The sequence below is a fragment of the Aptenodytes patagonicus genome, chromosome Z (genome assembly GCF_965638725.1).
Source record: "Aptenodytes patagonicus chromosome Z, bAptPat1.pri.cur, whole genome shotgun sequence".
NCBI classification, from domain to species: Eukaryota; Metazoa; Chordata; class Aves; order Sphenisciformes; family Spheniscidae; genus Aptenodytes; species Aptenodytes patagonicus.
In genome coordinates, this window is record NC_134982.1 from 3,986,460 (window position 1) to 4,013,465 (window position 27,006).

The window sequence follows — 27,006 nt, forward strand, 5'->3', positions numbered from 1 at the left end:
CCCTGCCATACAGCAACTGTCCCCACGACTCACCCGTGCGAAGGGCATGGCAAGGAGGATGCATTTGCGTGCATCGTCCCTCGGTGTGTAGGGTCAGATGGCAAGATGGGAGTGTATACATCCAGGGGGACCTGTGCTGACTCTGGTTGTGCATGTGAACGGGGAAGGCTTACATCTTTTGGAAAGCAGTGATGAATGGGAGTGTACGACAGCCTCCACTGCTCCCAGTTCAACCCACTGGGTCTTCGTAGAATCACAGAATGCTTTGGGCTGGAAGGGACCTCTAAAGGCCATCTAGTCCAACCCCCCTGCCGTGGGCAGGGACATCTTCAACTAGATCAGGTCGCTCAGAGCCCCGTCCAACCTGACCTGGAATGTTTCCAGGGATGGGGCATCCACCCCCTCTCTGGGCAACCTGGGCCAGGGTTTCACCACCCTCAGCGTAAAACATTTCTTCCTTCTATCTAGTCTAAATCTACCCCCCTTTAGTTTAAAGCCATTCCCCCTTGTCCTGTCGCAACAGGCCCTGCTAAAATGTCTGTCCCCATCTTTCTTCTAAGCCCCCTCTTTAAGTACTGACAGGCTGCAATAAGGTCTCCCCGAAGCCTTCTCTTCTCCAGGCTGGACAACCCCAACTCTCTCAGCCTGTCCTCACAGGAGAGGTGTTCCATCCCCCTGATCATTTTTGTTGTCTTCTCAATACCTGTTCTGTGGCTTATCACGGGTTACGTGAGGCATGTGCAAAATGGCTTGAATGATTATTTATAGTACTGTGCCCTTAGAAATCCCTCCTATCCGGCAGAAGGACGTGTCCCTCTTTTTTACCATAACGCCTCATTCTCATGCAATGGCATTCAAAGCAGAGCCAATTCAGAGGATCAGGGCTATGTGGCTGCTTTTTCTGTGCCTGGAGATTTACACCCGCACTCCTGCTGCCCTTAAAGTTGCCCTGCTCTAAGTATAAATCAGACCGTGCTCTCTTAGATGCCTTATGCATTTCCAAGAAGTCACGCGCGATGGTAGAAAGGATCCACTGCAAAATGGTGCTGGGGGAATACAGCCACAGGGGGACTTATATTCCCCTTTCCTGATGGGTTCACCATAGAAGAGGGTTGTTGTTTTTTTACCACCTTGGGCAAGAAGCTGTTTGGTTTGATAGAGGTTCAAATTTTATTTTTAAGCAAAATATGAGAAACGCAGGAGAGGAAACCACACTCTGTTCCTTAAAATAAATGGAAGAAAAGACAGGGCTAGAAAAATATTCTCTGATGCACGTACTTCGTGAGCATGTACCTTGGCATACGCAGCATTGAGGAGCTCTGGATGTTTAACTGCATCATATCTTTTCCTCTGTAAGGTGCTTTTTATAAGGCCTGGTCGAGCTCTTGGGCTTATGAAACCCTATAGCCCATCTCTACGTGTGAAATGCCAGCAGCTCGCATTGAGCTCTGACTCTGCAATACCATTTGGAAGAGGGAGTGGAAACCAAACCTAGCTCATGACCTACCTGAGTGAGCCTGTCTCTGAGGCCATGACTCAGAGGAAGGGAAAGGGGAAAGGTGTGGGCGTTTTGGCCATCTATCTCCCCTTAAAACCCCTCCTGTTGCTCCTAGGCAGCCATCCCTCCCGGCTTTTTCTGCTCCATGCTTTGCATTCCCTATGCAAGCGCCCAATTCAGTGCTCAGCCTTCAAGAGCCGTGGAGGGAGACTTAAATCCCCACTTTCACCATCCACAAAGGCTGGAGCCACCAGCATCCACCTGGGCAAGGGGAGCAGCGTAGCCTCCCGCACCCACATCTGCGCCCTGCTCACACACACACCCACAGCACCATTACCTTATAATTAAATCCCTTTTTCCCCAACTGCAAGGATTCTGCTATAAACAAGGGTTTTCTCTAACCATAATTGCGCTCGGCGGAGGGCAAAGCTCTGCAATAACTCAGGGCTTTGTTCTGTGTGCAGGGAGCGAGTCCCTCTGCCTATCCTCAGGTATGCCAACAATGCGAGCGTAACTCCCCTCGACCTGACATGAATCTCAGGGTAGGGTTTGCAAATAGAGGCAGTGGTCAAAATGGGGCTTAAGTGCATTTATAAATATTTTGAAGTACCAGCTTGGATAAGGAAAGTCCCCGGCGTGCTGCGGCGCTGGTGTTTCATCGAGCGCTGGTGCGCGGCTTTGAAGTGCAGCGTTGGCAAGCTGCTGGGTTCCTGCCCATTCCTGGGAAGGGCTGAATGGAGAGATATATATGTATATAAAAAAGCACGTAAAACGCAAGACACAGCGTTTAGGCTGCTTTTTGGTGAGTGTCTTCACGGTCAAACGGGGAGAAGAAATTAAAATGCTCCAAGGGGTATTTTGCTAATGTGATGCATATGTGAAACAACATAATGTGGATTAGAAATGCCGGAGGTGGGAGGTGAGGTAGGTGGACGGAGAGGTAGATGTTTCCAAATGTCTGCTTTTATTGTGGCCCCTTAACTTTTTATTTTAACTTAAATCATCCCTTAGCTTAATTTTTCCTCTACTAGATAAAATTCACCATAATACATTCAACCAGAGACTGACGTATCTGTTCTGTGAAAGGAGATGCAAAATACAGACAGTGAAATGATGGGGAAAGGGGGGTAAAATGCTGATGTTTTCCCACCCAGGACAAAAGGTATGTCCTGAAACAGTGTGAGTGATTCCACATTTCTGCTGGTGCTCTTCAGGACGTTTCCCAAACACCCCCCCCCCAGAGCATCCTCCGGTCCTTTGCTCAGGAGGTGGATCAAACCCGCACCTTGGTGAGACTACGCAGAGGCGGCCTCGTGCTCCCCATGCACGTGCGACGCCCTTCTCCCACACACAGGTGCTTGGGGTTGCTGGTGTGTTAGGTGCCTGCATTTCTTTTTTTGTGTAAGATAGCAAAGCAGCTGCTCCGTAAGATACCCTCTGTCTAGGAGCTGCGAGCCAAAACCTCCGTAGGTACGGATACGTCGCACTGCACCACGAGGTTGATCTGTAACATCCCATAGGTCTGCCTGGAAGCTGTAGCACTTTTAACTAGGCTGGCCTAGTTACACTCGTACCGTTTCCCCCTAAGCAGATGCAATCAGAGCTGTGCAGATGTTGCCTTATGGGAGGCTGTGCCAATGGGAGATGACGCCTCTCTCCTGGAGGTTCCTGCCTCTATCACTGTGCTGCTGGAACCGTCCTCCAGGAGCACCAGCCAAGTTCCCTTCACCCAGCTGCCCACAGCAGTTGGAAGAAACCTGGTTGCTGCTTTTTCCTAGCAGAAATGGGGATTTTCATACGAACAGCCTCAAAGGCAGAGCTGTGAGGAGTAGTTACCTCTGGCCTGATAGTGGATGAGAAGCTGGGGGTCCTTTCTTATGCCTCTAGCACATCTTGGACCAGGAGAGAGCATCTGTCCTCAGTCTTCAAGTGCTGTATAGGGGCATACGTAGTCCTTTGTGTGAAAGGGAATCAGCCACTGTGACAAAAGATGCTTTTGTAATGGTATAGCTGTCCCTGTTCTAGCTCTTGTGCCCATGCAGCTCTTTCTGTAAGTCACGAACGAGCTGCAGATCCCATGCCAACATCTTCACAGTGGCACCAGCACAGAAGCTCACTGTAGGACGGTGCAATTTGGATCCATCTGCAAGACTGTTCTGCAGACCACTGTAACATCCTCGTCCTTTTTGCACTGGTGCAAATCCAGAGTAGCATCATTGAAATCCCTGGAGTCAATCCATAGTTACACCAGGATAAATAAGAATATGCTTTACCTAGCAAAGCTCAACGAAAGTGTAAAATCCATCTGTTCAGCTCCAGAAAGGCCAAGTTCTGGCTGCAGCCACTGCCCTGTAATTCAAAGACTCCTTTGGGCATCCCCTTTGAGTCCAGACATGTGAGCAGCTTCCCTTGAAAATGTTTCCTTGTAAAGCCTTTGTGAACTTGTGCATGCATTGATGTTATGGTTATCTCACATGTAATTTCATCTGACATTGTAATGACAGCATGGGGAGTTCAAAATGTTACAGTAAATATAGTTGTTAGGGAAAAAAAAAAAAAAATATCCCAGCCCATCATCCTGAATGCCTCTTCACGTCATGGGAGAGATGCAGACAGACTCCAAACACCATCAGCATTTCTGGGTTCCAGTTGGAGACTGCCTGGAGTTCAGGATAGGCCAAAACAAACAGGCGAGACTGTCTCTCTTTACATGGCAGGGCTGCATTTTCTCTTCCTTTTTCCTATTTTTTTTCTTTTTGAAGGGTCACCCCTCTAAAATCCCTAAGAGGGGAGAGGCTGGGGTTTTTTTCCCTGCTTGCTTGGGCTGTTTTTGTAGGTGATGGCATGATGCACCCCTGGTCCTGCGCTCACACCCAGCCGAGAGCTGAATCCTGACTCAAGCCCCGGTTATTTTTGAACGCTGTCGGTTTGCAATACTGTATTGAAGGGTCATTTGCCAATTCCATTATAAGCCTCATTTACAACTCAGCTGTTTTAAATCGAATCAGACTGTGAGTTGGCGTGCGTGCGTAGTCAGCTGGGACGTAGGACTTGCCTTGCTCGGGGGCCCGACCCCACAAACCCCCTCCTTGCTTGCAGAAGCATCGGTTGAAAAATTAATCCTCTGGATTTCCAATTTTTTTTTCCATGCATTTGAGCTGAAACATCTAAGCAGTAGATATTTTTCTTTTTCTTCTTCCAGGTTGCATCCTGGGGAGAGTTCAGATGGGGTTTTTTTCTGTTGATCCTCACCAGCTTTTACTATATTTACCAAGCTGGGCATGGGTGGACCCCACCGAATCGCAGAGATTGCTCAGGCGGGTGAGGCTTTGCAGGATCAGGGCTGAGCTGACGACTCAGCTGCTGTTTAGCTTTCTAGTAGGTTGGCAGAGAAACCGGGGGCTTCGCACACAGAAGGAGCTGAGATACAAATGAGGTCTGAATCTGACCCCTGATCTTCAGTTAAATTGCTCTGTAACCTTGAGAGCTGGATTAAATCGTCCCCTGAAGATAGGGAGTTGCCTCTGGATATTCGGTGCTTGGGCCGCACTGTAAGGTTATGCTCATATTTTACCTGTGGTCTTCAGAGAGCTCATTAGTTGGTTGGTTTACATACAAGAAGTCTGGATGAAAGTCTCATCCCCTTTCCCTGTGTCCTCTGCTGAAGCCCAGCAGTATTTCCTCTAGAAACACCCAGCTCAAGGGTTAGAGACGTGATGCACCTCGCTGGGGTTTCAGCATGGTGGGGACGTGTGATTCAGAGGAGTGTTGGCTTGCAGGAAAATGATCATAGAATCACAGGTTTGGGTTGGCAGGGACCTTTGAAGGCCATCTAGTCCAACCCCCCTGCCGTGGGCAGGGACATCTTCAACTAGATCAGGTCGCTCAGAGCCCCGTCCAACCTGACCTGGAATGTTTCCAGGGGTGGAGCATCCATGATGCTCCTTCTCGGGTCAGTGAAGGATGAGGAGGTGCAATATTCACCCCTCTGCGATGGAGCTGGGGCTGTACCTGACTCTGAGGAGATGCTCACATGGGTAAAAACTGGGTGTATTGGGTCCCCTCTCTGAAGGCAGGGACTTGAATTTTCATCCTGTGTTGGGGTTGACTGCGGCAGCACGGTCCAAGCCCAGGGCTAGACTTCAGCCCATGGTACAGATGATGGAGTGGTGGTGCTGGAGGGGCCGTGTCTTTGCAGGCTGGGTCGCCGTCACAGGGCAAGATGCTCTGCAGAGGCACCTTCCATGAACACGTCTCTCCAAAAGCCTCTTTATGTCCATGTGGGAGCTATTCTGGCCCAGCTGTAGCAGGGGAGCTCATGTGCTTAGAGCTCCAGGACTTAAATGGCAATTAAAAATGAATGAGGCTGCAAAGGCTTTCACGAGAGCCAAGCAGAAAAATAATATTTTGGGCTATGCCGGAGGAAAATAGACCAATCTGAGGTACCGCTCTCGTAAATACCCATGGGACTGCGAGCCTAACGAATGCCAATGCGGTGTAAGCGGCGGAGGGCATGGTGGGAGGTGAAAGGTGAGGCTGAGCTGGCGTTATGGGGCTTGGCCCAAAGCAAGATGGGTTTTAGAGACGTGCTAGCTCCTGAGGTTGTCCTTGTGAGAGGTAGGGCGAGGCTTCTGCCACTGCCTTGGTGCAAGGCTGCAGATGCCTTGGCCATGTGGTGGGTCCGGCGGCGGGCCCGTCTTGGCCAACGCATGGGGATAGGGGCTCCTCCTGGAGGGACGATCCTGGGAGACGTGACGGGGACCAGCAAGAAACTCCCCCAAACAGGGATGCGCGTGACTGGGGATGCCCAGCGATGCTGCGGGGGAGCCCGGGGAGGGTCCGGAGGAGCAGCCCTGCCCGGGCAGGGGGGTGGAGCGCGGCTGCTGCCAATGCCACCGCCGCCGAGCTGAGCCTCCTACCCCACCGCTTCTGGAGCCTGCCTGTACCTGCTCCCAAGCCGATATTAAGCCTGCTCAAACACTGCACCGCCTTCTCCTCGCATTGTTTTCTGTACCCCACACCCAGCACCAAAATAGCGATAACCCCCCCCCTTCCCCACCCTCCCACGGTGACTCAGGCTGGCGAGCAGGCACACATCTGCTTCTGATTTAACGTGCTAGCGCTCTGACCCTTTTATTTTTACTTCCAAAGTCCTCCCTTCAGTGGCTTTCTCTCTGGGGGTGAGGGGAGGGAACAGAAGGGGGAGCTGGATCCCCATCCTTTGCCCCCTGCTTTTTTGGAGCACCCAAAAATGTGTTTTGTTTTATTTTGGAGCCGTGTTTTCGCGCAAGCTGGTGACAGCCTTACCCGGATCCGCATCCAAGTCCCTCACAATCCTGTCCACTCCGGAGGGACGCCAGCCAAACCAGTTTTCCATGGTTAAGCTGGGCACATTTTTCCGCCGTGGTTTTGTTGGTTTTTTTTTTTTTTTTTTTTTTTTGTCAGGAAGCAAACCCACCCAGTGTGTGCGCGCTGTTCAATAGGAGCCTTTTTTTAATTTCTTTTCCTTTTTCTGGCTCCGGAGAAAAGCAGAACGAGAGGGAGCGAAGGGGCCTGCCTGTTTTCCCAGGAGAGCTCAGAATGGGAGGAAATAACTTTTTTTGCTATTTTTAAGGCTGCGCTGGAAGGAGGTACCCGCCGCCGCCGGGCTCACGGGGTTGTAATGTTGTGCACCCGTAGGGATGTATCCTATACGTATATATCTCCTATATAGCCCCCTATAGCAGTGGCTGGGCAGCTTGCACAAGGGGGAAGGTGGTGTTGGAGGAGAGCGGCTGCAAACACATGGACAGAAACGCCACCAACAATGTCACGTACCGCGTGGAGCCTCATCCAGGTCATGTCAGAGATGCTGGAGGGACCGGCAACCTGATGTTCAGCCAGGCCAGCTCCAGCGTGGGCGCATCTCTGGTGGGGATTTTCCTCTAGCTCTCTTTTTTTCCTCTTTTTGTTTTTTTGGGTTTGGTTTTTTTGGTTTTTTTTTTTTGCAGAACACGGCGTGGGAGGTGGGACGCCTCGCTTGAAGTGTGAGTGAGTTTCCATGAGAGTGGGGTGGTTGCACAGGATGACTGGAAACTCTTCTGTTTCGCTTGACATATTCCCCCTCCCACGGGATTTCTACGCGCACACAAACACACATGTATAATGTATACGTACGTGTGTGCGTATAGATACATAGGGAGGGGAGATATTCAGCCAGGATCGTTTGCTGTACCAATGACACTGCATTTAGAAGTCCCTAAACGCTGGAGCATGGCCAGGAGAGCATCAAGGCTAACGCAGAGTCCTGCAGAGAGGGACCTCTGAGGGTTTCCAAGAAAAAGCTCCATAACTAACTGGATATTGAGCACCTCCAGCCTTGCAGAAACCACAGCAGAGAGGAGCAGAAGGGACCTGATGCCCAGAGCACCAGCCACTTGAGCTCCAGACCTCCGAGGAGCTGCTTGGGTGGGTCAGATGTGACCGCCCCATAAAGCCCCCTCCTGCGGTACCTGCCTAGACACTGTGGTTAATTAATTTGCCCCTGCTTTGTGCGTAGATGAAGCCCTCAATACACCACCTGGAGCAAGGCTGTGCCTTCGATGTAGCTCCACTAGTTGTTGATTAGAGGCAAGGTGTTGATCCACCAAACTTCATACCAGAGTCTGGGAGCTCGTTATAAAATGATGTTCAGGTCAGGCCAGGGTGGGAGACCTTGGGGTAGATCTAAGGGGATGCTGGGGCTTTTCGGATACCTGGGGCCTGCCATGATGAGTGACGAGGGAGAGCGGAGAGGAGCTCAACCTGTTCATCATCACGTGCCGATGGAGGGGCCAACTTAAGCAACAAGCCCATAGAGGAGCTGAGGCCAGGAACAATGGCCTTAACTTAAATACCCCATGGACTGGGGTTGGGTCCTGGTGGTCAGGGAGCAGCGGCAAATTCCCATTACAACCAGTAGCACCCGACCGTTCAGCTCACTGGGGGAGGGTTTGATTCATAATTTGCAATTTCACCAGGTTGTATCTGTACATAAACAAGTTGCTGAAGTGCAGGGTGCCCAGTGTAGGCTCTCGGTAGCTGGAGCTAACTGCAGGGATAGATTTGTTGAGAGATGCATAATATTTTCTGCAATGTATAACTAGCCTTTAAAAATTCCCAAGGATGGATTCACAAAGGGCACAGGAGACGCTTGTGCCTCCACACCTCAGCGAGCGAATGAGTGGCACCTGTAATCACTATTTATCTTCTTAAGCAAATAGTCCTCGTGGTACTTCCCAAGTGATGTCATACCAGAGGAATACAGCAGATCTCCAGTATTGATGTGCCCCAGATCTGCTTGGCCGGCTAAACTTCTGTATGAATTTCGGAAACTGGGAAGAGTGGCTGTCACTAAAATGAAGACGGGGTTAAATATGTCGCTGTCGGGATTGTTGGATACTCTGGAGGTGGTTCTCCAACACCTTTTATTTTGGATTTCCTGATGGGGCTTCAGGTGAAGATGGCTTTCTGATGGCCTGCTTATAGGAAACTAACAGTTCCAGCCCAAAAAAGTCAGTTTTATATAGTGTGTGTAAATATATATGGTTCACATGGGCTCAACTTGCCAGCCAGGTGTTGATAAGGATGAATCCTTGTATGCCCAAGGATTTTGTTCGGAGATTAGTATCAATATTGAAAAGTCCAGTAGGTAATGGAGAAACACCAGGCTGAAGGTCACTCGTGTGATCTCAATCCCTGAAGCGTAACCACTTTAATTATGCGATCAAACCATGCTCGGCTTCCGGGGCTCTTCCCTCAGGTAGGAGCTGTCTCATGCATCCTCGGCTCTGTGGAGGCTGGCCAAAAAGGGTTGGGCTGTCCCCCCGGGACTTCTTGGCCGTCCCTCTCCTCCCAGCATCAGTGGGAGGTCTCCATCTGCGTCAACGTCGCTGGGGCTCTGGCTGGCCGCTGTAGGCAGCCTTGGCACCGGCGTCCTATGGAGCATCTTCTTAAATTGTACTGACCTGCTCCGTTTATGGAGCTACTCCCTTGCCAGCAGCAACGTGGGGTGATGTCACCTCTGCAGCCACCTACAGGGCTTTCTCCCCATCCATGCTGCAAGCGAGCATCTTCCATGGCCAATGTGACCCTCTTTGCATCCTTCCTTGACAGGGCATCTCTGCCCTTGCCTACTTTGTCCAGATCTAAGCAAAAATCCATGATTTTTTTGAGGAGGGATCCTCGGTTTTGGGTGGATGAGCTTATTACGTACCACTTAAAAACCAAACACCCCCACCTTTCCCGGCTCAACCCCACACTCCCCAGGCAAGACTGGTCCCAAGGGGAAGGCTGGTCTCAGTTATTAGAGGCTGGGGCAGGCAGTAAACCCCCGGTGCTATTGCTAGCGAGCCGGTTCCCTCCCACAGCATCATCTGTGGGTCTGCAAAGTGGCTCATCTCCTTTAAAAACCCAATGATTTCCTTGCGAGGGAGGCAGTGGTTGGTGTCACCGCGTTTTCCTCATCGGTTTCAGGCATCTCTCAGGGAAGTGATTGAAAGGCGAGGAGCGCGCTCTGCCCCACCTTCCCGCCGGAGGGGAGAAACGCTAGGTACTGGGGTGGGTGGTTTAATAACATGTTCTTCTGGAGACAAGATGTTCAGAGGGGAACTGTGCTTAAGGAAATATTCGCCTTTTTTGGGGTTTGCACCTTTTTTTTTTTTAATAAAAGAAAAAAAAACAAAACCCACCTCTCTGCCTGCCTTTCAAATAGGCTTTTAGGGATCCCAGCTCCTTCTTGGTAGGAAAGAAGAGGCGTCTTCCAAATCGGAGTCAAGCGCTTGGCCAAGGCAACGGTGTCATCCCCATGGGGCTGGCTTCGGGTGGGGTGTCAACGTGGGCGGCTCCGCTCAGGGACACTTGCACAAGGGACTTGCTCAAGGTCACGGAGCAATCGGTGGATGCGGGAACAGAGCCCCAGCATCCCTATACCCCCAAAATAACAACACAGCTAAGGAGCAGGAGCTATCAATCACCGGTCAGCGTATCCCATAGAAAGCAGCTGTAATATTTTGACAGATTAGGGTAATCTCACATGCACATCTTAATTGCCTCATTACGACGAGGCACAAATAAACCTGGAAAAAAAAAACCCAACATATATTTATGGGCTGATGGATGTAGCAGGCAGGTCTACATAGTGGCCGTGTGGCATGGGACCACGGGTAGATGCAGAGGGAGAGCAGCCAGCTCACCCTGGGTGCTGCCTCTGCTCCCGCAGCCTGGAGCGGGGATTGGGAAAGAGGAGCAGGTAGCAAAGCAGCAGAGCCAAAGCGTCTGTCCCTCGGGGTGCTGAGTGCCCTGGGCAGGGGAGGGAAGGAGTTGGTGGTAGAAAATAAATCGGGATGGGGAAAGCCGTTGAGACCTCCTGCTGATTCAATACTGGCCTTTCAGTATTTGAAGGGGGCTTATAAGAAAGATGGGGACAGACTTTTTAGCAGGGCCTGTAGCGACAGGACAAGGGGGAATGGCTTTAAACTAAAAGAGGGGAGATTCAGACTAGATAGAAGGAAGAAATTTGTTACGCTGAGGGTGGTGAAGCACTGGCCCAGGTTGCCCAGAGAGGGGGTGGATGCCCCGTCCCTGGAAACATTCCAGGTCAGGTTGGACGGGGCTCTGAGCGACCTGATCTAGTTGAAGATGTCCCTGCTCGTTGCAGGGGGGTTGGACTAGATGGCCTTTAGAGGTCCCTTCCGACCCAAACCATTCTGTGATTCTATGACTCCCTCACCTCCCGTGGGCAGCAGGCTGGAGTGGCCAGGGATGCTCAGCGCCCCAAATCCAGGTCCAGCCACCACAGGGATGCTTTGCTGGATGGTCTCATGATTCAGATGTAGAGCTCAAATCCCTCCTGGGGTTTTGTGCCCGCAGGGACCGAGCATGAGGGATGTTGTGTTGGGGTGGCAGGATCCGGCCAGGGTGGGGGGAGTGGTGGTCGGGATGCTCAACCCCAAGCCTCACCCCTGGGCTTGCACCCCAAACCCTGCTCCGTGCGCAGGGTGGGTGAAGGGAAGAATTGGAGACAGCATTTGTTTTGCCTGGAAAAATGTCATTTTGACGCCGGTAGCAGGCAGAGATCAGCCAGAGCCTCAGGCTTCTTCCTCCGTTGCACTGAATGCAGAATGAGCACGACATGGGGGGGCAGCCGCCTTGCGCTCCCCGGCTTTCCCCGGGGCACTCCCATATCTTCAGGGTGGCACTCCCAGGGAGAGCCCAGCGCTTTGCACACCAAAAAGAAATGTGGTCAGGAGCCAGCTCCTTCCCTGGGGAAAATCATAGCAAAGAGAAGGCCAAGCAATGCACATTTTAAGATGAAATGCTCCGAGAATCTCTATACAAATATAAAAATATAAAAATATTAATACATAAATATGTAAAAATATAAATATATAGAAATATACAAATATTAAAATGTTGCATGTTATAGTAATGATGCTACATGCCAGCATACAATTAAAGGCCAAAATTGCCATCTCCCAGCTAAGACTCGGGTTGTGAAGCGTTGCCCCCACGGACGGAGCAGATGGGAAGGGGACATCCCCAGCCCTGCCGTAGCCCTGAACCAGGAGCCACGCGTTGCGCAAGCCTGGGCTCTTCCTGGCAGCCTTTATCTCCTCCAAGGGCCCGGCTTCGCAGGGCGTTGTCGCGGGAGATGAGGAAGGAGGTGGGAGAGGGAAGTGCTGATGAGCAGCCCTCACAGGTCTCCTGTGCCTGGCTTTGAGCAATACTGAGACCCGGGGGCAGGATCCTGTCCCACCGCGTGGCTGGCACATCTTTCCCAGGGCTCCTCCAAGCTGTGGCCGTCCTCCGTTTCCACTCATACAAATGAATAGAGGCAATATTAGTTTACTTTATTTATTTTCTATAGATATAGCTCTCTAATCTGTTGAGTATACGTCTTTTTTTTACGTATCACAATGCTAAATGAGCATTTTGCCTCTCCCTCTCTGGTATTTCAGTTTTATGCTGGGATATTATTGGTTTTCAGAGGCTGTATTATGCGGAAGGAGGCTTGAAGTTAAAAGCAGACGTGAGAATAAAGCAACCAAAAAAATAAAAATAAAAAATCGAAGGGGCTTTCGAGGAGCAGAGTGCCCTGGATGAGCTTTGGGTCACCCAGGGAGCGCGCATAGCAGACGGTTTATAATATTGCTGCGGTCCCTGGCTTGTGTCTGGGTTGTATCACCCACGTTCGGGCAGGCAGTGAGGTTAGACCTCGGCATCACAGCTGAGACTCCTGCCTGCATCTGCCTACATCTGCCTACGTATCTCCATCGCGCTGGTGCGGCGGTCGCCGGCCTGAGCCGGCAAAGCACCATCCTGCCCAAAAAAGGAAGGGTTTTTGCCCAAAAAGGGGACAAAGCTCAGCTCCCCACAATCCCCCTTTTCCCCTGTGGCAGCCTCAGGTGCCTAAACACGCTGGCAGAGCTCGCCACGCGCCCGCGGGCAGCGCGGGGGGAAGCGGTCCTGTGCCCGAATAGCATCTCCCAGGCTCATCCTTTTATAAATGGGGCTTTTCATGGCAAGAAAGTAATGAATGAGTTTTGAGCATGCCCATAAATGCAATCTTTCGAGACGTCATCTGCAGAGTACATTTATTTTAGGTGCCCTCCGCCCTTCCCTCCTCCCCCCGCCCCGGTTTATTTTAACAATGCTGTGCTTTTCTATTATAAAATGGGATTTTTCTGTTTAACTCCATGTAGTCCGTTCAGCATTTGCATGTCTGTGTGCATGCACTGGTGACATTTGTCACCATCAGATGCTATTTTTAGGCCTGTTATTGAGGACCCCACCCTTGGCTTGGGAAGGGGAAGGGGGGAGCGCAGGAGGAGGGAGAGAAGGGAGGGGAGGAAGGAAAACATCAGCCTCAGCACACTTCCAGCCTGTGGCCATCAACCTCCCTGGGGGCATGGGAACCATAAGGTCATTTCTCAGGCTGGCTGAGCTCCGGAGCTGTCAAACCACCCTGCGAGTTAAAAAAATGCAAATGTATGCAAATGAACGGGCTGCTTCTCTTCCTCTCCCCCCCCCCCCCCATTTAAATGACATGAATCACCTTCAATTTTGCCAGCATCCTGTAAAGTTACCGGCTTGCCTAAGTGCTTCGGTTAACAGAACCGCATCTCGAAGAGGACCAGGAGGGGAAAAGAAAGGAAAAGGAGTCCATTCCCACCGAAGGGAGCTGCACATCATTTTAGTTTATAATCACATACCCCCTGATCTTCTAATTCCATTTTTTCTTGCTTTCTTGCTTATCCTCCACAAATTAGGGAGGATAGAGTTTAGTGTCGGGAAAAAACCTCTGTAAAAACAATTGTCAGGGTAGTCTAATATTCTGCTTTTCTCATCTTTTGCCCTTAGGGTGATCTGGCAATAAAAGATCAAAATAGATTCGTAGGAAGACACGTTCCTTCACGTAAGGAGCTCCTTTAACACGAATGCTCCTTCCAAACAAAAATAAATGAGTAGAAGATAAATACAGCAATAGAAATTTAATTGCTCATGCTTATTATTAAGGATCCAAAGCCCTAAAAAGGAAGTTGTCTTTTCCTCCCCGGCTCAGGGGTTATTTATTATCTTACACTCCACTTGAATAACACATTGGATTTACTTTCATTTGTCGGCGATTTTCAAGGAAGATTTGATACGGAGCGGGTCGGGCTGGTAGAGAGCGTAGCTAGTTAACATGGTTAAGCACAGCACACTGTAATGAATCAATTTGTTTCAGACAACAGATGTAATTAGCGTGGAGCTAATGGGCACACCAGGGGATGAGGGACTGGAGCATCCTCCCTCAGCCGAAAATGTCGGTGGCTGGAGCTGAGGGCGGCTCGGAGGGGTGTAATTCCCGGTTCCTCTCTCCATCTCTGGGCACGGGGAGGTGGCTGGAGAGGGCTTCCCATGGTGGGGGCTGCCCTCCAGCCCCCGCCCCGTGAGGCCTCACTAGCTCAGGGACAGCTTGTCCCCCATCCCGGCGTTGCTCCCACCAGGCTGGTGACCCGCAACCCTCCCCCCGGGGTGTGCTCCGTCTAGGTCGCACCGTCTTCCCAAGGCCTTCGCTCGCCGGCTCCCACACGGCGAGTGTTCGGCAGCGCTGATTAGGTGTGGGGGAGATAGCTGCAAGGTCTCGGCTGGAGATTGACCCTACGGAGGGAGGAGAAGGGAGATGGCGTTCCTCTTCCCACGGGAATGTTTGCTGCCGAGTCTGATCCCCTCTACAGCTCCCCAGCCTCCCCCAAGGGTCACTGGCTTGCCGACCAAGGTGAAGCAAGGGTTTCCCTGGACTACCTCCATCAGACCAGGCTCTTTGCAGCCCTGAGGGCTGGAGGCAGGTGGTAGGGTGGGAGCCAGCCCCACACCATGGGGTAGACCAGGTCCCCATAGCTGGTGGGAAGGAGGTTTGGAGTCAGAGCGGCCAGAAACCGAGCAGGGAAGGACACCCAGGACGTGGCGATGGATCCCAGGAGAGATGCGGAGAGGGCACGGGGTGGGATTGGGAACCTGCCAGAGATGCAGAGGGTGGGATTGGGAACCTGCCTGGTGGTCTCAGCCTTGTGAAAGGGGCCGGAGTGGGGCTGTAGTTTTGCTTACGTGTACCCTGGGCTCTCTCGGAGATAAACCGCTCGGCTGTGAACTGTCTACCTGCAGCGGGGCCACGAGGCAGGGCTCATAGAGTTGATACTGCGTGAACACATGCTCTGTGTCCTGGGGGTTTCCAAAGAGTTAGTGTATTCAAAGTTATTCTGGCTGTTTGATGTATTTTGTGTGTGATGGGATTAATGTATGCGTCGCCTGCTGGAGGAAGTCGCTCTCCTTTCCTGGGATTTCTCATGTGGAAGGGCTGCTGGAGCCATGTGAAAGAGGAAACATCTTACAGATTAAAAAATGGCAAAAAAATCAGGTTTTCCTTTTGGGTGTGGGCTTTTTGCTTCCAAATTTCCCTTTGAAGCTGGAGCTGCTCTAGCAGGGGAAGGTGTCTGCCAGATGCACAGGGCATTTGATACCATGCTAACAAGTCCAAACAGGATCGGGAATGGAGCAAGCTCAGCTCATGGGTGAAGATAGCAGACAGCCATCTGCCTCTGGCCAGGCCCTTGCTCCCTGGTTGTCTTTCTCGGAGCATTTAGGTACACTGTGACACACAACTCCTTGCTTGCCTCCCCCATTCCCAGATCCCTTGGGAAGACATCCCTCTGCGGGTTGTCCACACGCTGAGGTGACATGGGATAGCTTCCAGGCATGAAGTAGCAGGAGGACACAGAACTGGAGACCTGCTGCCCCGTAAGGACTGCTCTCCTGCTGCAGCAAACAGCCATGACCAGCAGTCCCTCCTACTTGGGACGTCCAGTTGTACCAGTCCCAAAAACAATTGCGTAGATGAGCTGGGCGCTCCAGCTTGTTTAAGCGGTGTAGGTGCTGGCACTTGGCAGTGTGAAGCAATACAGCATCACCTTTTCCCCAGATAGCTCCTGGCAGGGCAAAGCCAACATGTGCCTGGAAAGATGTTGGCTCGGGGAGGATGTGGAAGAAACGTGATGGGGAGGGAGTCATTGCACAAGGTTCCTGGGGGCGGGATGTGAAAGAGAAGAGCGAGCTTGTGGTGGTTATGAAAAGGTGAAGAGGGTGGGAACCAAGAAGAGAAGGATGGAGACAAAGAAGGAGATGAAGAGCTGTAGAGGGAAGCAGAGGTTAAATCACAGAGGACCTGGAAGGAGCTAAAGGTGACATGGAGATGCACTGGGGCAGTGCAAGCAGGAGGTGATTACAGAGGTCCGAGTGAGGCAAGGGAGAGGAAGACACTGAGAGAAGGCAGGGTCGTTTTGGCATTATTGGTTGGGAATCCCCTGCTAATGCTCTACCGTCTGTGTTTTGTCCTAGGGCACTAAATGAGAATATGGCCAATGGCATTGAAGATCTTATCGGGATCCCATTCCCGAACCACAGCAGTGAAGTCTTATGTGGTTTAAATGAGCAGCGGCATGACGGCCTCCTCTGCGATGTCATCCTCATTGTACAGGACCAGGAGTACCGGACCCATCGGTCCGTCCTTGCTGCCTGCAGCAAATACTTCAAAAAACTCTTCACTACCGGCACTTTAACAGACCAGCCCTATGTTTACGAGATTGACTTTGTCAAGCCTGAAGCACTTTCTGCCATCCTCGAGTTTGCCTACACCTCAACCCTCACCATCACCACCTCAAATGTCAAGCACATCCTCAGCGCTGCCAAGATGCTGGAGATCCAGTGCATTATCAATGTATGCCTTGAAATCATGGAGCCCGACAGAGAGGCAGAAGAGGAAGATGACAAAGAGGACGAAGACGATGATGAAGATGAAGATGAAGATGAGGAAGAGGAGGAGGAGGAGGAAGTGGAAGATTTTGTCAATCAGGAGAACCTAACCGATGTCCAAGAAGTAAGCTGTCACCAAAGCCCTTCTAAGTCTGATCTTACCGAAGAAGCATATACAGAAGCACCTAAAGACTTTCCAAATCACTACCCAGCCAATAACTCCTCTGGACACTTGGGCGTGATACGAGACTTCTCCATCGAGTCCTTGCTAAGGGAAAACTTGTACCCTAAGGCGAACATCCCAGAAAGGAGGCCAGCTCTCTCTCCTTTCGCCCCTAGCTTCTTCCCCCATCTATGGAACGGTGATTTTAGCTCCTTCTCCCAGCTCGAGGAGCCACAAGTCGACAATGGCCCCTTGGATCTGGTGATCAAAAAGAGGAAGATCAAGGAAGAGGAGGAGAAGGAAGACCTGCCTCCGCCTCCTTTCCCTAATGACTTCTTCAAGGACATGTTTACCAACACCCCAGCAGCTCCCTTAGGGCATATTAAGGCAGAGACTGACTATAGCGCTTATCTCAATTTCCTAAGCGCTACCCAGTTCGGAGGAGTTTTTCCCCCGTGGCCCCTGGAGGAAGAGAGGAAGATAAAGCCCAAGGCGTCCCAGCAATGTCCCATCTGTAACAAAGTCATCATGGGGGCCGGGAAGCTGCCCAGGCACATGAGGACCCACACGGGAGAGAAGCCGTATATGTGCAATATCTGTGAAGTCCGCTTTACCAGGTGTGCGTTGGTTACCGCCGCCGTGCGTAGCCGTGCGCGGGGGGGGGTGGTGGTGGTTGAAGGGGCCACGTCATGACCCGTGGCTGATTCCTAAGCTACGCATCTCTTTTTCCCCCAAAAAAGTAGCAAAGCAAGCAGGGCATGATCTCTATCCCTTCAGAAAAAAAAGGAAGGGAGGGAGGGTGGAGGAAGAAAATGAACCTACTGATTTTGGTGGGTTGTGGATCACATCCACAGCTCACTGGATCCATCTGCTCGCTGGACAAAAGCTTAAATAAGTAACAGGATATTTTCAACCCCACCATAGTTCACCACAGTTAGACCAGAGGGAGCTGGAAAACAGATGGTGAAACAGCCAAGGAGGCTTCATCTCTAATGTGCTGGGAGATGCGTTGAGTTGGGAGGGTCATTTAGCTGCGGGATGTAATTAGTTTGGGTTTGCACATTTTGGCATCAGTGTAGACCACAACCAAGTTGCACATGTTTAGACATGACAGTGTCTGGGTTTTCTGAGGCTGGAGCCGTCCTAATTATTATACGTTAGCAGGCAGGTGGGTGTCGGTCTCTTTTCCCAAGTAACGAGCGATAGGACGGGAGGAAACAGCCTCACGTTGTGCCAGGGGAGGTTTAGATTGGACATGAGGAAAAACTTCTTCACCAAAAGGGTTGTCAGGCATTGGACCAGGCTGCCCAGGGAAGTGGTTGAGTCACCATCCCTGGAGGTGTTTAAAAGACGTGTAGACGTGGCGCTTAGGGACACGGCGTAGTGGTGGACTTGGTAGTGTTAGGTTAATGGTTGGACTCGGTGATCTTAAAGGTCTTTTCCAACCTAAATGATTCTGTGATTCTATGACTTATCACCCCGAACGTTGGCCGTCCAAGAGCCTGGCACCTCGACTCCCTCCATGGTCAGTGGAAAGTGATCAGCACCCTCAGAGAGGTAGATGAGGAAAGGGGATGAGCAGGGGTCATCCCTGACCACAAAGACAACCTGCGGGGCTTAGATTGGGGCACCTAACTTTTAGGTATCTCAAGTTAGGTCAGACCAGCCCCAACACGGGCTGCTCCAAGGCAGGCGTGACCGGCCAGGTCCATCCCTGGTACCAATTCCCAGCCTTTGCACCTCTCTTCACCTCAGTGGACCCCATCGGAGCAGGCTACACAAATCTAATGCTACAGCTTGCAATCCTGCTCTGAAAAGCTGGGCAAATTTAGTCGGTGAGCAGAGACAAATAGATTCCTGGACCTGCTCTTGCTGGGTATAATTAATATCTAATGAGTACAATCTTTACCATAATAATAAAGCTTTCTGACAAGAGCATGGTATTTCAGCTCCTGGCTGCGTGTGAGAGAGCGAGCCCTATTAGGCTGGGGTGAGCACACCAGAGGAAAATAATATGCACAGTAGGCAAAGGCGAGCTCCTGACAATGGCCGGACACCTGGGGTGCTCCCGCATTCAGCCTGTCTTTTCTTCTCCCGTCCCTGTGATAATATTCGAGTGGAAGTTATGCAGATGATGAGGATTTGACCTGAAAATAAATTTCCATGCTCCGCTCCATTAACGCAGCAGACACCGTATTATAATGCGGGGAGCATCGTGCCTCGGGCGGGCGTACGCAACGTGAGCCGGCTCACCCTGGTATTTGCAGGGGAAAGGCCACTGCCTGGTGCTAATTCCTGCCTGCAGGAATTTGCCTGCAGGAATTTGGATCCGGCTCCCGCTGGTGCTGCATCCTCAGGTTAGCGCTGGGTCGTCACCTCCGGACAGGGGGGCTCTGCTGGGAGGAGCGGGATGGGTTCAGCCCGGTGAGTGTGGCTGCGTCCCGGGCTGGAGGCACCACCTGGCCAGCCCCATCCTGCGGTCCCCGTCGCTCTCCTGGGTGTGATGCTGCGGGTGCTAATTGCTGACAAGGAAATAGCTTGGCTTGACCCATCACCGACACCTTCCCCGTGACGGGAATAATAGAGCTGAGCCCTCCCAGAGGGCTCCCAAAGTCCTTTGCAAGCACGGGCAGCATCGTCGGCTTCGCTTGGGGAAACTGAGGCACGGAGAGATGTTGGCATCGACTCGCAGTCACTGCGAAGGTTGGTAGGAGGGTTCAGGTGGGAATTCAGGTATCCTCACCCCTAATCCAGACAGGTGAAATCAGCATCTTGGAGGTTAAAAGCTCCAAGCAGAGATGGTCTAGTGTGGCCCGTTACTAACGCAGGGTTGAACCCGACAGCTTCTACATCCCCCCAGAGCTCAACAGCTTCTAAATACAAAGCAGAGGGGTGGGAGGACTTTAGCCCAGGAAAATAATCACAGAGAGAATTGGGACGAACCCAACGGTGCAGTCTCCCATCAGCACTCACGAAAACGAAGCCGTTCGTTTGGGTCACCCCACGCAGAGCTGAAGGCTGGAGGGATTTTTCCCTCTTTAGCACCCTGAGCAAAGTGGAAATTTCAAAACATGGGTTGATTTTTAAATGTATTTGGAAGTATTTTGGATAGCACGCAGCCGTTTGTTTTTGTTTGGGGGTTTTTTTAGCCATTTTCAGCATTACCCTAATGTGAGAGCTCTCCTTTAGGGGAAAGTGTATTTAAGCAAAGTGGAGTGGTTGAGATGTAGAAAGAGATTTCTGCCGGGATTTCCTGAACGCTGCCACTTGCGTTACGTGTTTTGCTCTCAGGGGGGGGAATCTCATGCTTCCCAAAAGCATCGGACTTGCACCCACGGCAGTGAGCGGTGCCTTCGCCACGGAGATGCAAGCCCAGACAGTCCCCCTTGGGCTCCCCTGGGAGTGAGGGTGCAGGGAAGCAGAGGTTCCCAAATGGGATTTCTGAATGAGTCAGTCCTTTGCGTTATTTCTGCGCTGAAGGAACGGTGGAGGAGTAAATTTACTGGGGGAAATGGAAAAAATATATTTTCCTGGTGGGGAGTCCCCCAACCTCCCCATCAGATCCCTTCCCCTTCGCATCCCAGGGCAGGGACCCCGCATGCACCTGGATCTGCCACTGCCGACTCCCAGGGACATCTGATCGCAGGAAGCAGGACTTCATTTAATAGCTCATTAATTTTTTCCTTAAACAAAGGCTGCTCAGCTTCTAGTCTGCTGTATTACCCTGCTAAAACACTGGAGAAAACTGCAAATATTTCAGCTTTTCCACCAAGACAACCCCGGAGTGCTCAAGGAGAAACTGTTCCAGCCAGAAAGGTTAACATTATTTGTTCCTATTATTTGTGTTGTGACAGCTCGCAGAGCCCTAATCGCTCTCCTAATGCAATTGCATTAAGGTTATTCACACACACGGAGCGCGGTTCTCCTTCGGAGAGCCTGCGAGCTGAGCTCCCATCTCGCAAAACCTGTGTTTCCTCCCCTGGGTGCTTCACCGTAGCCGGAGCATCTCGCCCCCCGTCGTCCCCCCCCCCCCCCCAGCCTCTGAACTTCTCCAGGTAGAACCATAAAACCTCTCTTCCATCCCACGGAGATGCTGCCGGGGCAGGGAGGATTGAGTTTCTCCCCGTCTGCTGCCGGGGATTGGTAATAGCCTGAAAAAAGCTTTGCCTGTATTTACATTATACAGTCCTGGCACGCTGCATGTTTATTAGGCAAAGCGATCCTGCTAGGTTAAACATTACATGTACAGGTTTAAATTATATTATAGGTGGGGCTGGTAGCTCTGCTTTTTATTAACATTTCCCAACACTTCGCATTACGAGCCCCTGCGTTCGTCTGCTTACGACTTCGCCGCGCATTATCCGTTTGGGATGAAATTTTCCACGCTGCTTTGTCTGCTGCTGAGAGCTGAGATTTCAGCCCTTTCGGGGGAAATGCGCCCTTGTTAAAGTCTTGGGATAACAGCATCTTTGACAATTTCAGAATGGGAAGTTGGGATCTGGCCCTGGGCTTGGCATGCGGGCCGAGAGATGCTTTTTTTTCCTGTCTCCCTCAAAATCTGCCTGAGTTGTAAACCTCACGTGAGCTCGTTGCAACCTGCGTACAGGCAGGGAGCTTTTCCACTGCCTGCGCTGTCGATGCAGGACCAGGCTGGGACCGGTTGCCCGAAGGCAATAAAGCATCGTCTGGTGAAGAAGTGACTCTCCTGCTAGGGATACTTCTCTGCATCCTTGATCCTGAGGGACTGGTTTGCAGGGATGCCCATCCCAGGGCTGCGCTCCCCGCGGCGTGGCCGACACGGGCGTGCTGCCAGTCACGTCGCTGAAAACTACTTCACGTGGGCAGGGTGGCAGAAATTAGTGCAAAGGCAGCACCTTGCAAGTTTTGAGGGCTTGACCTGCCAGCATAAGCTGATTTTCGGGGTGGTTTTTGCTTTTTTTTCACGCTCACATATTTTATATATAATGATGACATGACTCCATGTATTCTGCATATCCGTAGTCACATTGCTAACGTCTTGGAGGGGTCATACGGAAAGCATTTTGGAAAACAATATGAATTCTCCCACCTTGCTGTTTATTTAGTTGAACTCCGCTGGTGCAACCTAGGCAGCGCGCTTGGCTCGGTTCAGCTACAATCAGCTTCGCTTTTTATAATCGTATGCCTTAGCTGTGATTTTTGTAGACTGCAGAAGGAAACGCTTCTTATTTATTGGGAAAAAAAAATAGTGATTGGACTGCCAGTTTGGGAAAATATTCTTGCAGCTTTTAGATATTCCCCTTAAAAAAAAACAAACCTATATTTGTACATAACTGCTATTGGGATGGGTATTGTGCTGTCCCATGGCTGTATTTAAAAACCTTCTCCAAAACGTGTGTGAGGCTGGATGTGCGTGTCTTGGCCTTGGAGAAGATGGCCGGGAAGGACAGCGGGTGCAGAGCGCCCCGGGGGGCTGCCTGCACCTCTGCCTGCCTCACCCTGTGCCATGCTCCCGCTTCAAACGAAAGCTCCTGAGACACCAAGCGGTCAGTGCAAGGATAAAAGGAAAGGAAAAATCAGCTCCAAGAGGGAATTTGTTTAAGCAGCATTGACCCACAAGCTCAGCTAATTTCCTTATCTGCAGGCAGGAATATAGCTGTACTTATTTAGATATTCCCATATGGTTTTTGGGTTTATTCCAGGGTTTGTTTTTTTTTTTTCCTCCAATTTAGGCTGGTTTGAACTCTCTGGGATGGGTTGCAAACTCCTGACATGGAGGGCTGCGTCTGTGCGGTGTTTAGGCGCTGTCGCCCCGGGAAGGAGAAGGTGGATGCAAACGCCAGCCTACAAAAGCATCCACACGTTGGGGTGGTGCCACGGCTGGAAGCCCCGGGATGAGCTCCCCACCTTCCCGTCACCTTTCCCTCTCCTGACCCAAGGGGCAATCCCAACCGCATCCCTTCCAGCTCACGCTGCCTGACCGAGTGCCTTTTCTTTTGCAGGCAGGACAAGCTCAAAATCCACATGCGGAAGCACACGGGGGAGCGGCCGTACCTGTGCATCCACTGCAACGCCAAATTCGTGCACAACTACGACCTGAAGAATCACATGCGCATCCATACGGGCGTCCGGCCCTACCAATGCGAGTTCTGCTACAAGAGCTTCACCCGCTCCGACCACCTCCATCGCCACATCAAACGCCAGAGCTGCCGGATCGCGCGACCCCGGCGAGGACGCAAACCGGCGGCGTGGAGGGCGGCCGGCTTGCTCTTCGCTCCCGGTGGCCCGCCGGTGGAGAAGAGCTTCGTGATGCCACCGACGTTGGAGGAGATGAGCGGCCACCTTGGCGGCGCGGCCATGTGCCTTCCCGGCCCCAGCCCCAAGCACTTTTTGAGCGGGGCCAAGACCGCCTTCAGCCTGCAGGAGCTGGAGAGCCAGTTTGAAGAAACCCAGATGAAGCTCTTCAGGCGAGCCCAGCTGGACATGGAGAGGAATGCGGGCATCTTCGCCTTCGCCCTGGGCCATAACGAAAACCTTGCTGCCCAGCCCTTCTTCCCCCTTCCCGATCCTTGGAGCACGGGCTTCAGCGGCTTGGCAGGGCTCGGCCATGTGGCTCCCATCTCGGAGGCGAGCAACTAAACCCGTGCCCGGTCCCACCATGGGTCCGCTCCCTTCCCAACAGGGCGACTGGCTCCCTCGGGGTCCCCGCCTGCCCTTTCGCATTGTCTGGCTCCCAAGAAGCTCTTCGTCCCCTCGCCGCCATGGCCTGCCGCAGGGCTTGGGGCACGGGGCCATCCCCAGGGCGAGCGGGTGGGTGGGCAGGTGCTGCGCCCCATGGCCACCGGCACTTTAGACTCTGCGATGCACTTGGCTTTGGGGCCGTGGGGCACTCGCTGCCCCATCCAGCCGCCCACCGCTCGTGGCTCCGTCCGGGAAGGCCAGGCCAGGACTGCTGCTCTCTTCAACGCTCCCAAAAATGTCACTTGCCTTAGTCCAGGGCATGGCCATCACCATGAGATGGCTCTTCTGGGGGAGATGTTCCCTACTTTCCACCCGCGAGGCCTGCTGGACACCAACAAGCCGTCCAGACTTGGTTTTGATATTTTACATTCCTTGGCCCTTTTGGTCAGCAGGACTTTTTTTTTTTTTTTTTTTAATTAATTCCCACGTCTGGCAACAAAATTTATTCTACAAGGGATAAAGGGGAGGGTCAAGCAGCCACACTGGGAGGAAGAGGATCCCGGCCGTTGTCTTTCTCAGCGGTATATCAGATTTGCAGGGCTGGTGAAAGCCCTGCTGTGCAGGATGAGTTGGGACCCTAAAAACATCCAAAAAAAAAGAGATAGAAAATCACCCAGGAGCAAACCTGGGTGGAAAAGGGGGTTTTTACTTATTTTGGTTCTTTGGCCATTCCAAAATTTCAGAAGGAGAACCAAAGCCTCTTTGGAGTATTTTAACTTCAGTTGCTTGAAAAGGTGAAGGAAATTTTTTGGAAGGATCAGAAATGTTTCGATCTTGAGCTTTTATTAAACCTTTGCTTTGCAAAAATAAACCATGTGGGAATTTTGAAATGAAAAATTCATTTCAAACCAAAGAGTCAGAATTCACCACCGCTGACCATTCTGAAATGTCTGGTTTTGCGTCTTTAATTCCCCCTAATTCCTATATATATTTTGATGACAAAAATTTACAAAACACTTGAGTGTCCCCGAATCTGCAATGTCGATGGGAAAAAACTGGGTGTGCCAATATCCCTGCTGCTTGTCTCAAGGGATCTTTGTGGAAAAGAAGTCCACTAAAGATGAGATTGTCTACTTGCAAGCAAGTAGAAATACTATTTTTTCACCATTTGTTGGTTCAAAAGATGAGGCGGTAACATATGATGGGGTGCTCCACGCTGAAGGTTGCCCACGGTGGCCACCAGGTCTGGGGTCCTCCCCAGCACCCCTGCAGACCCTGGCCTGGCCACCCCTATCTAATATTTCTTTTGAGGCGAAAAAATTGGCAAATTGGCTGGAATCGCCTCGTCAGCCTCCTTCAGCCCCTGAAAACATGAGCTGCTCTCGAGAATAAAGGCTTTTGATGGCCACCTGCCTCCGACGGCTCCTCTTGGATGTGGTGGGACCCCAGTTTCACCACCGGCTGAGATGGCTTGCGGTGGGTGCCCTGGGAAGCTGGTTTTACATGAAACCAGCTCTCAAAAATGTAAATGTTACAAATTAGGGCTTTTTCTTTCTCTTTTTACTGTTACCTTTCAACGTCAGCAGAATCAAAGGGAACGAGAGGACCGCGGGTTCATTTATTTTTTGGTTTGCCCATCGATGGTGCCGCTCCGAAGCGGTAGCTGGATGAGGGTCTCCCCACCGGAGCATGGAGGGGACACAAGGGGTCCAGGATCCACAGCCCACCACGAGGGCATGAAGGACTTCTGCTCTGAGACCATCCATAGCAGAACGATCCCAAGGAACTGCCCAACGCTCGCTTCCTCCTCCAAAAAGAAATCCACAAAGACTCCGCGGGCAACAAGTCAATGGAGGGGGGGAAAAAAAAAAAAAGAAGGAAAAAAAAAAAGAAAACTTCTTAAAACTGCATCAAACTTTTTTTTTTTTTTTTAAATCCATATCAACTTCTTACACAAGCGACGTTTTGCAGATGACTGGTTACTTCAGGTGTTTTTTTGTCTACGATTTGGAGTCATTGTAAAGTATCCAAAGATGCCGAGTACTGTATAATCTACAAGGACTTGAAGCAAGGTGGTTTTTCTGTCTCGATTTGTTTGTTGGGTTGGTTGGGTTGTTTTTCCTATTTGTCTAGGGGGGAAAAACCTTTGCAATTTTTCTATTTATAACTATTTTTATGTGATTCCTTTATGTACAAAACAATGGAAAAAAAAAAATGAAAACAAAAAAGGAGAGAAACACACACACAGACAAACAAATTTGCCTTAGTTACTCACGGGACAATCACCCTTAACTTTCATTGACGCTAGAAAGTGGATGGAAAAAAAAGAGACTAGATCCTTTTACGTATTTATTAAACTGTATTAATTGATGCTCTTAAATTATTAGCAGGACTTGGTTCTCTTGCCTGTGGCCACGCTGAGATGGCTAAGCCACTGCAGATGCTGAGCTGCCTCCCTCCTCGGGCCGGCATGGCCATCCCCGTGGCCTCAGGTCTACAGATGTTTGCTGGACACACAAATTTGGTGCTTTCCAGAGGCACCTTTTGGAAAGCCAAAATAATCACACATTCATTAAGCATCTAGCTGGTACGGGCTCTGGCCCGAGGCAGCCGTTGGCGTTGCGATGCTGATGATGATTAACAAGTTAAGGTTGATTTTCCCGCGTTGCGCTGGGTTGGGTTGGGTTGGATGGAGCCGGGTGCTGGTGGCGATCACGTTTTGGGGTGGGGAGGGAAATAGAAAACCCTATTTCTTCCCATTTCTTCCCATTTCAATGTTGTGCAGTGCCTCCAGGCCACAGGTATCCACGTGCGAGCCCGGCTAAGTGTGGAGGTGCCCTCCCAGGGCTCTGCTCCCCTTCCCCAGCTGGGACGGGTGTGATGAGCACCGAGCCTCGGGCTGGAAGGACGCAGGGCTCTCTCCCAGCTCACAGTGCGGTGGCTTCTTGTTCACCTTCTCACCACAGCTCCTAGGGCCCAGCTGCAGCAGGTACCGATGAGCACTGGGCTGCATCCAAAGCAGCGTGGCCAGCAGGTCGAGGGAGGGGATTCCGCCCCTCTGCTCTGCTCTGGTGAGACCCCCCTGGAGCGCTGCCTCCAGCTCTGGAGCCCTCAGCATAAGAAAGACACGGACCTGTTGGAGTGGGTCCAGAGGAGGGTCATGAAAATGATCAGGGGGATGGAACACCTCTGCTATGAGGACAGGTTGAGAGAGTTGGGGTTGTCCAGCCTGGAGAAGAGAAGGCTCCGGGGAGACCTTATTGTGGCCTTTCAGTACTTAAAGGGGGCTTATAAGAAAGACGGGGACAGACTTTTTAGCAGGGTCTGTAGCGACAGGACAAGGGGGAATGGCTTTAAACTAAAAGAGGGGAGATTC

At 51.4% G+C, this 27,006-nt stretch overlaps 1 protein-coding gene across 1 annotated transcript in view; it reads left to right on the forward strand.

Annotated features, from left to right (window-relative positions):
- Positions 1-26,251, forward strand: part of LOC143172960 (zinc finger and BTB domain-containing protein 7C-like) — a 46,901-nt gene extending 20,650 nt beyond the window's left edge. The window contains exons 2-3 of the mRNA XM_076362878.1: positions 16,394-17,587; positions 22,952-26,251. Coding sequence (XP_076218993.1) covers positions 16,410-17,587; positions 22,952-23,588 — 1,815 coding nt within the window. The 5' untranslated portion in view covers positions 16,394-16,409 and the 3' untranslated portion in view covers positions 23,589-26,251. The remainder of the gene's footprint in view (positions 1-16,393; positions 17,588-22,951) is intronic.
- Positions 26,252-27,006: the final 755 nt, after the last annotated feature.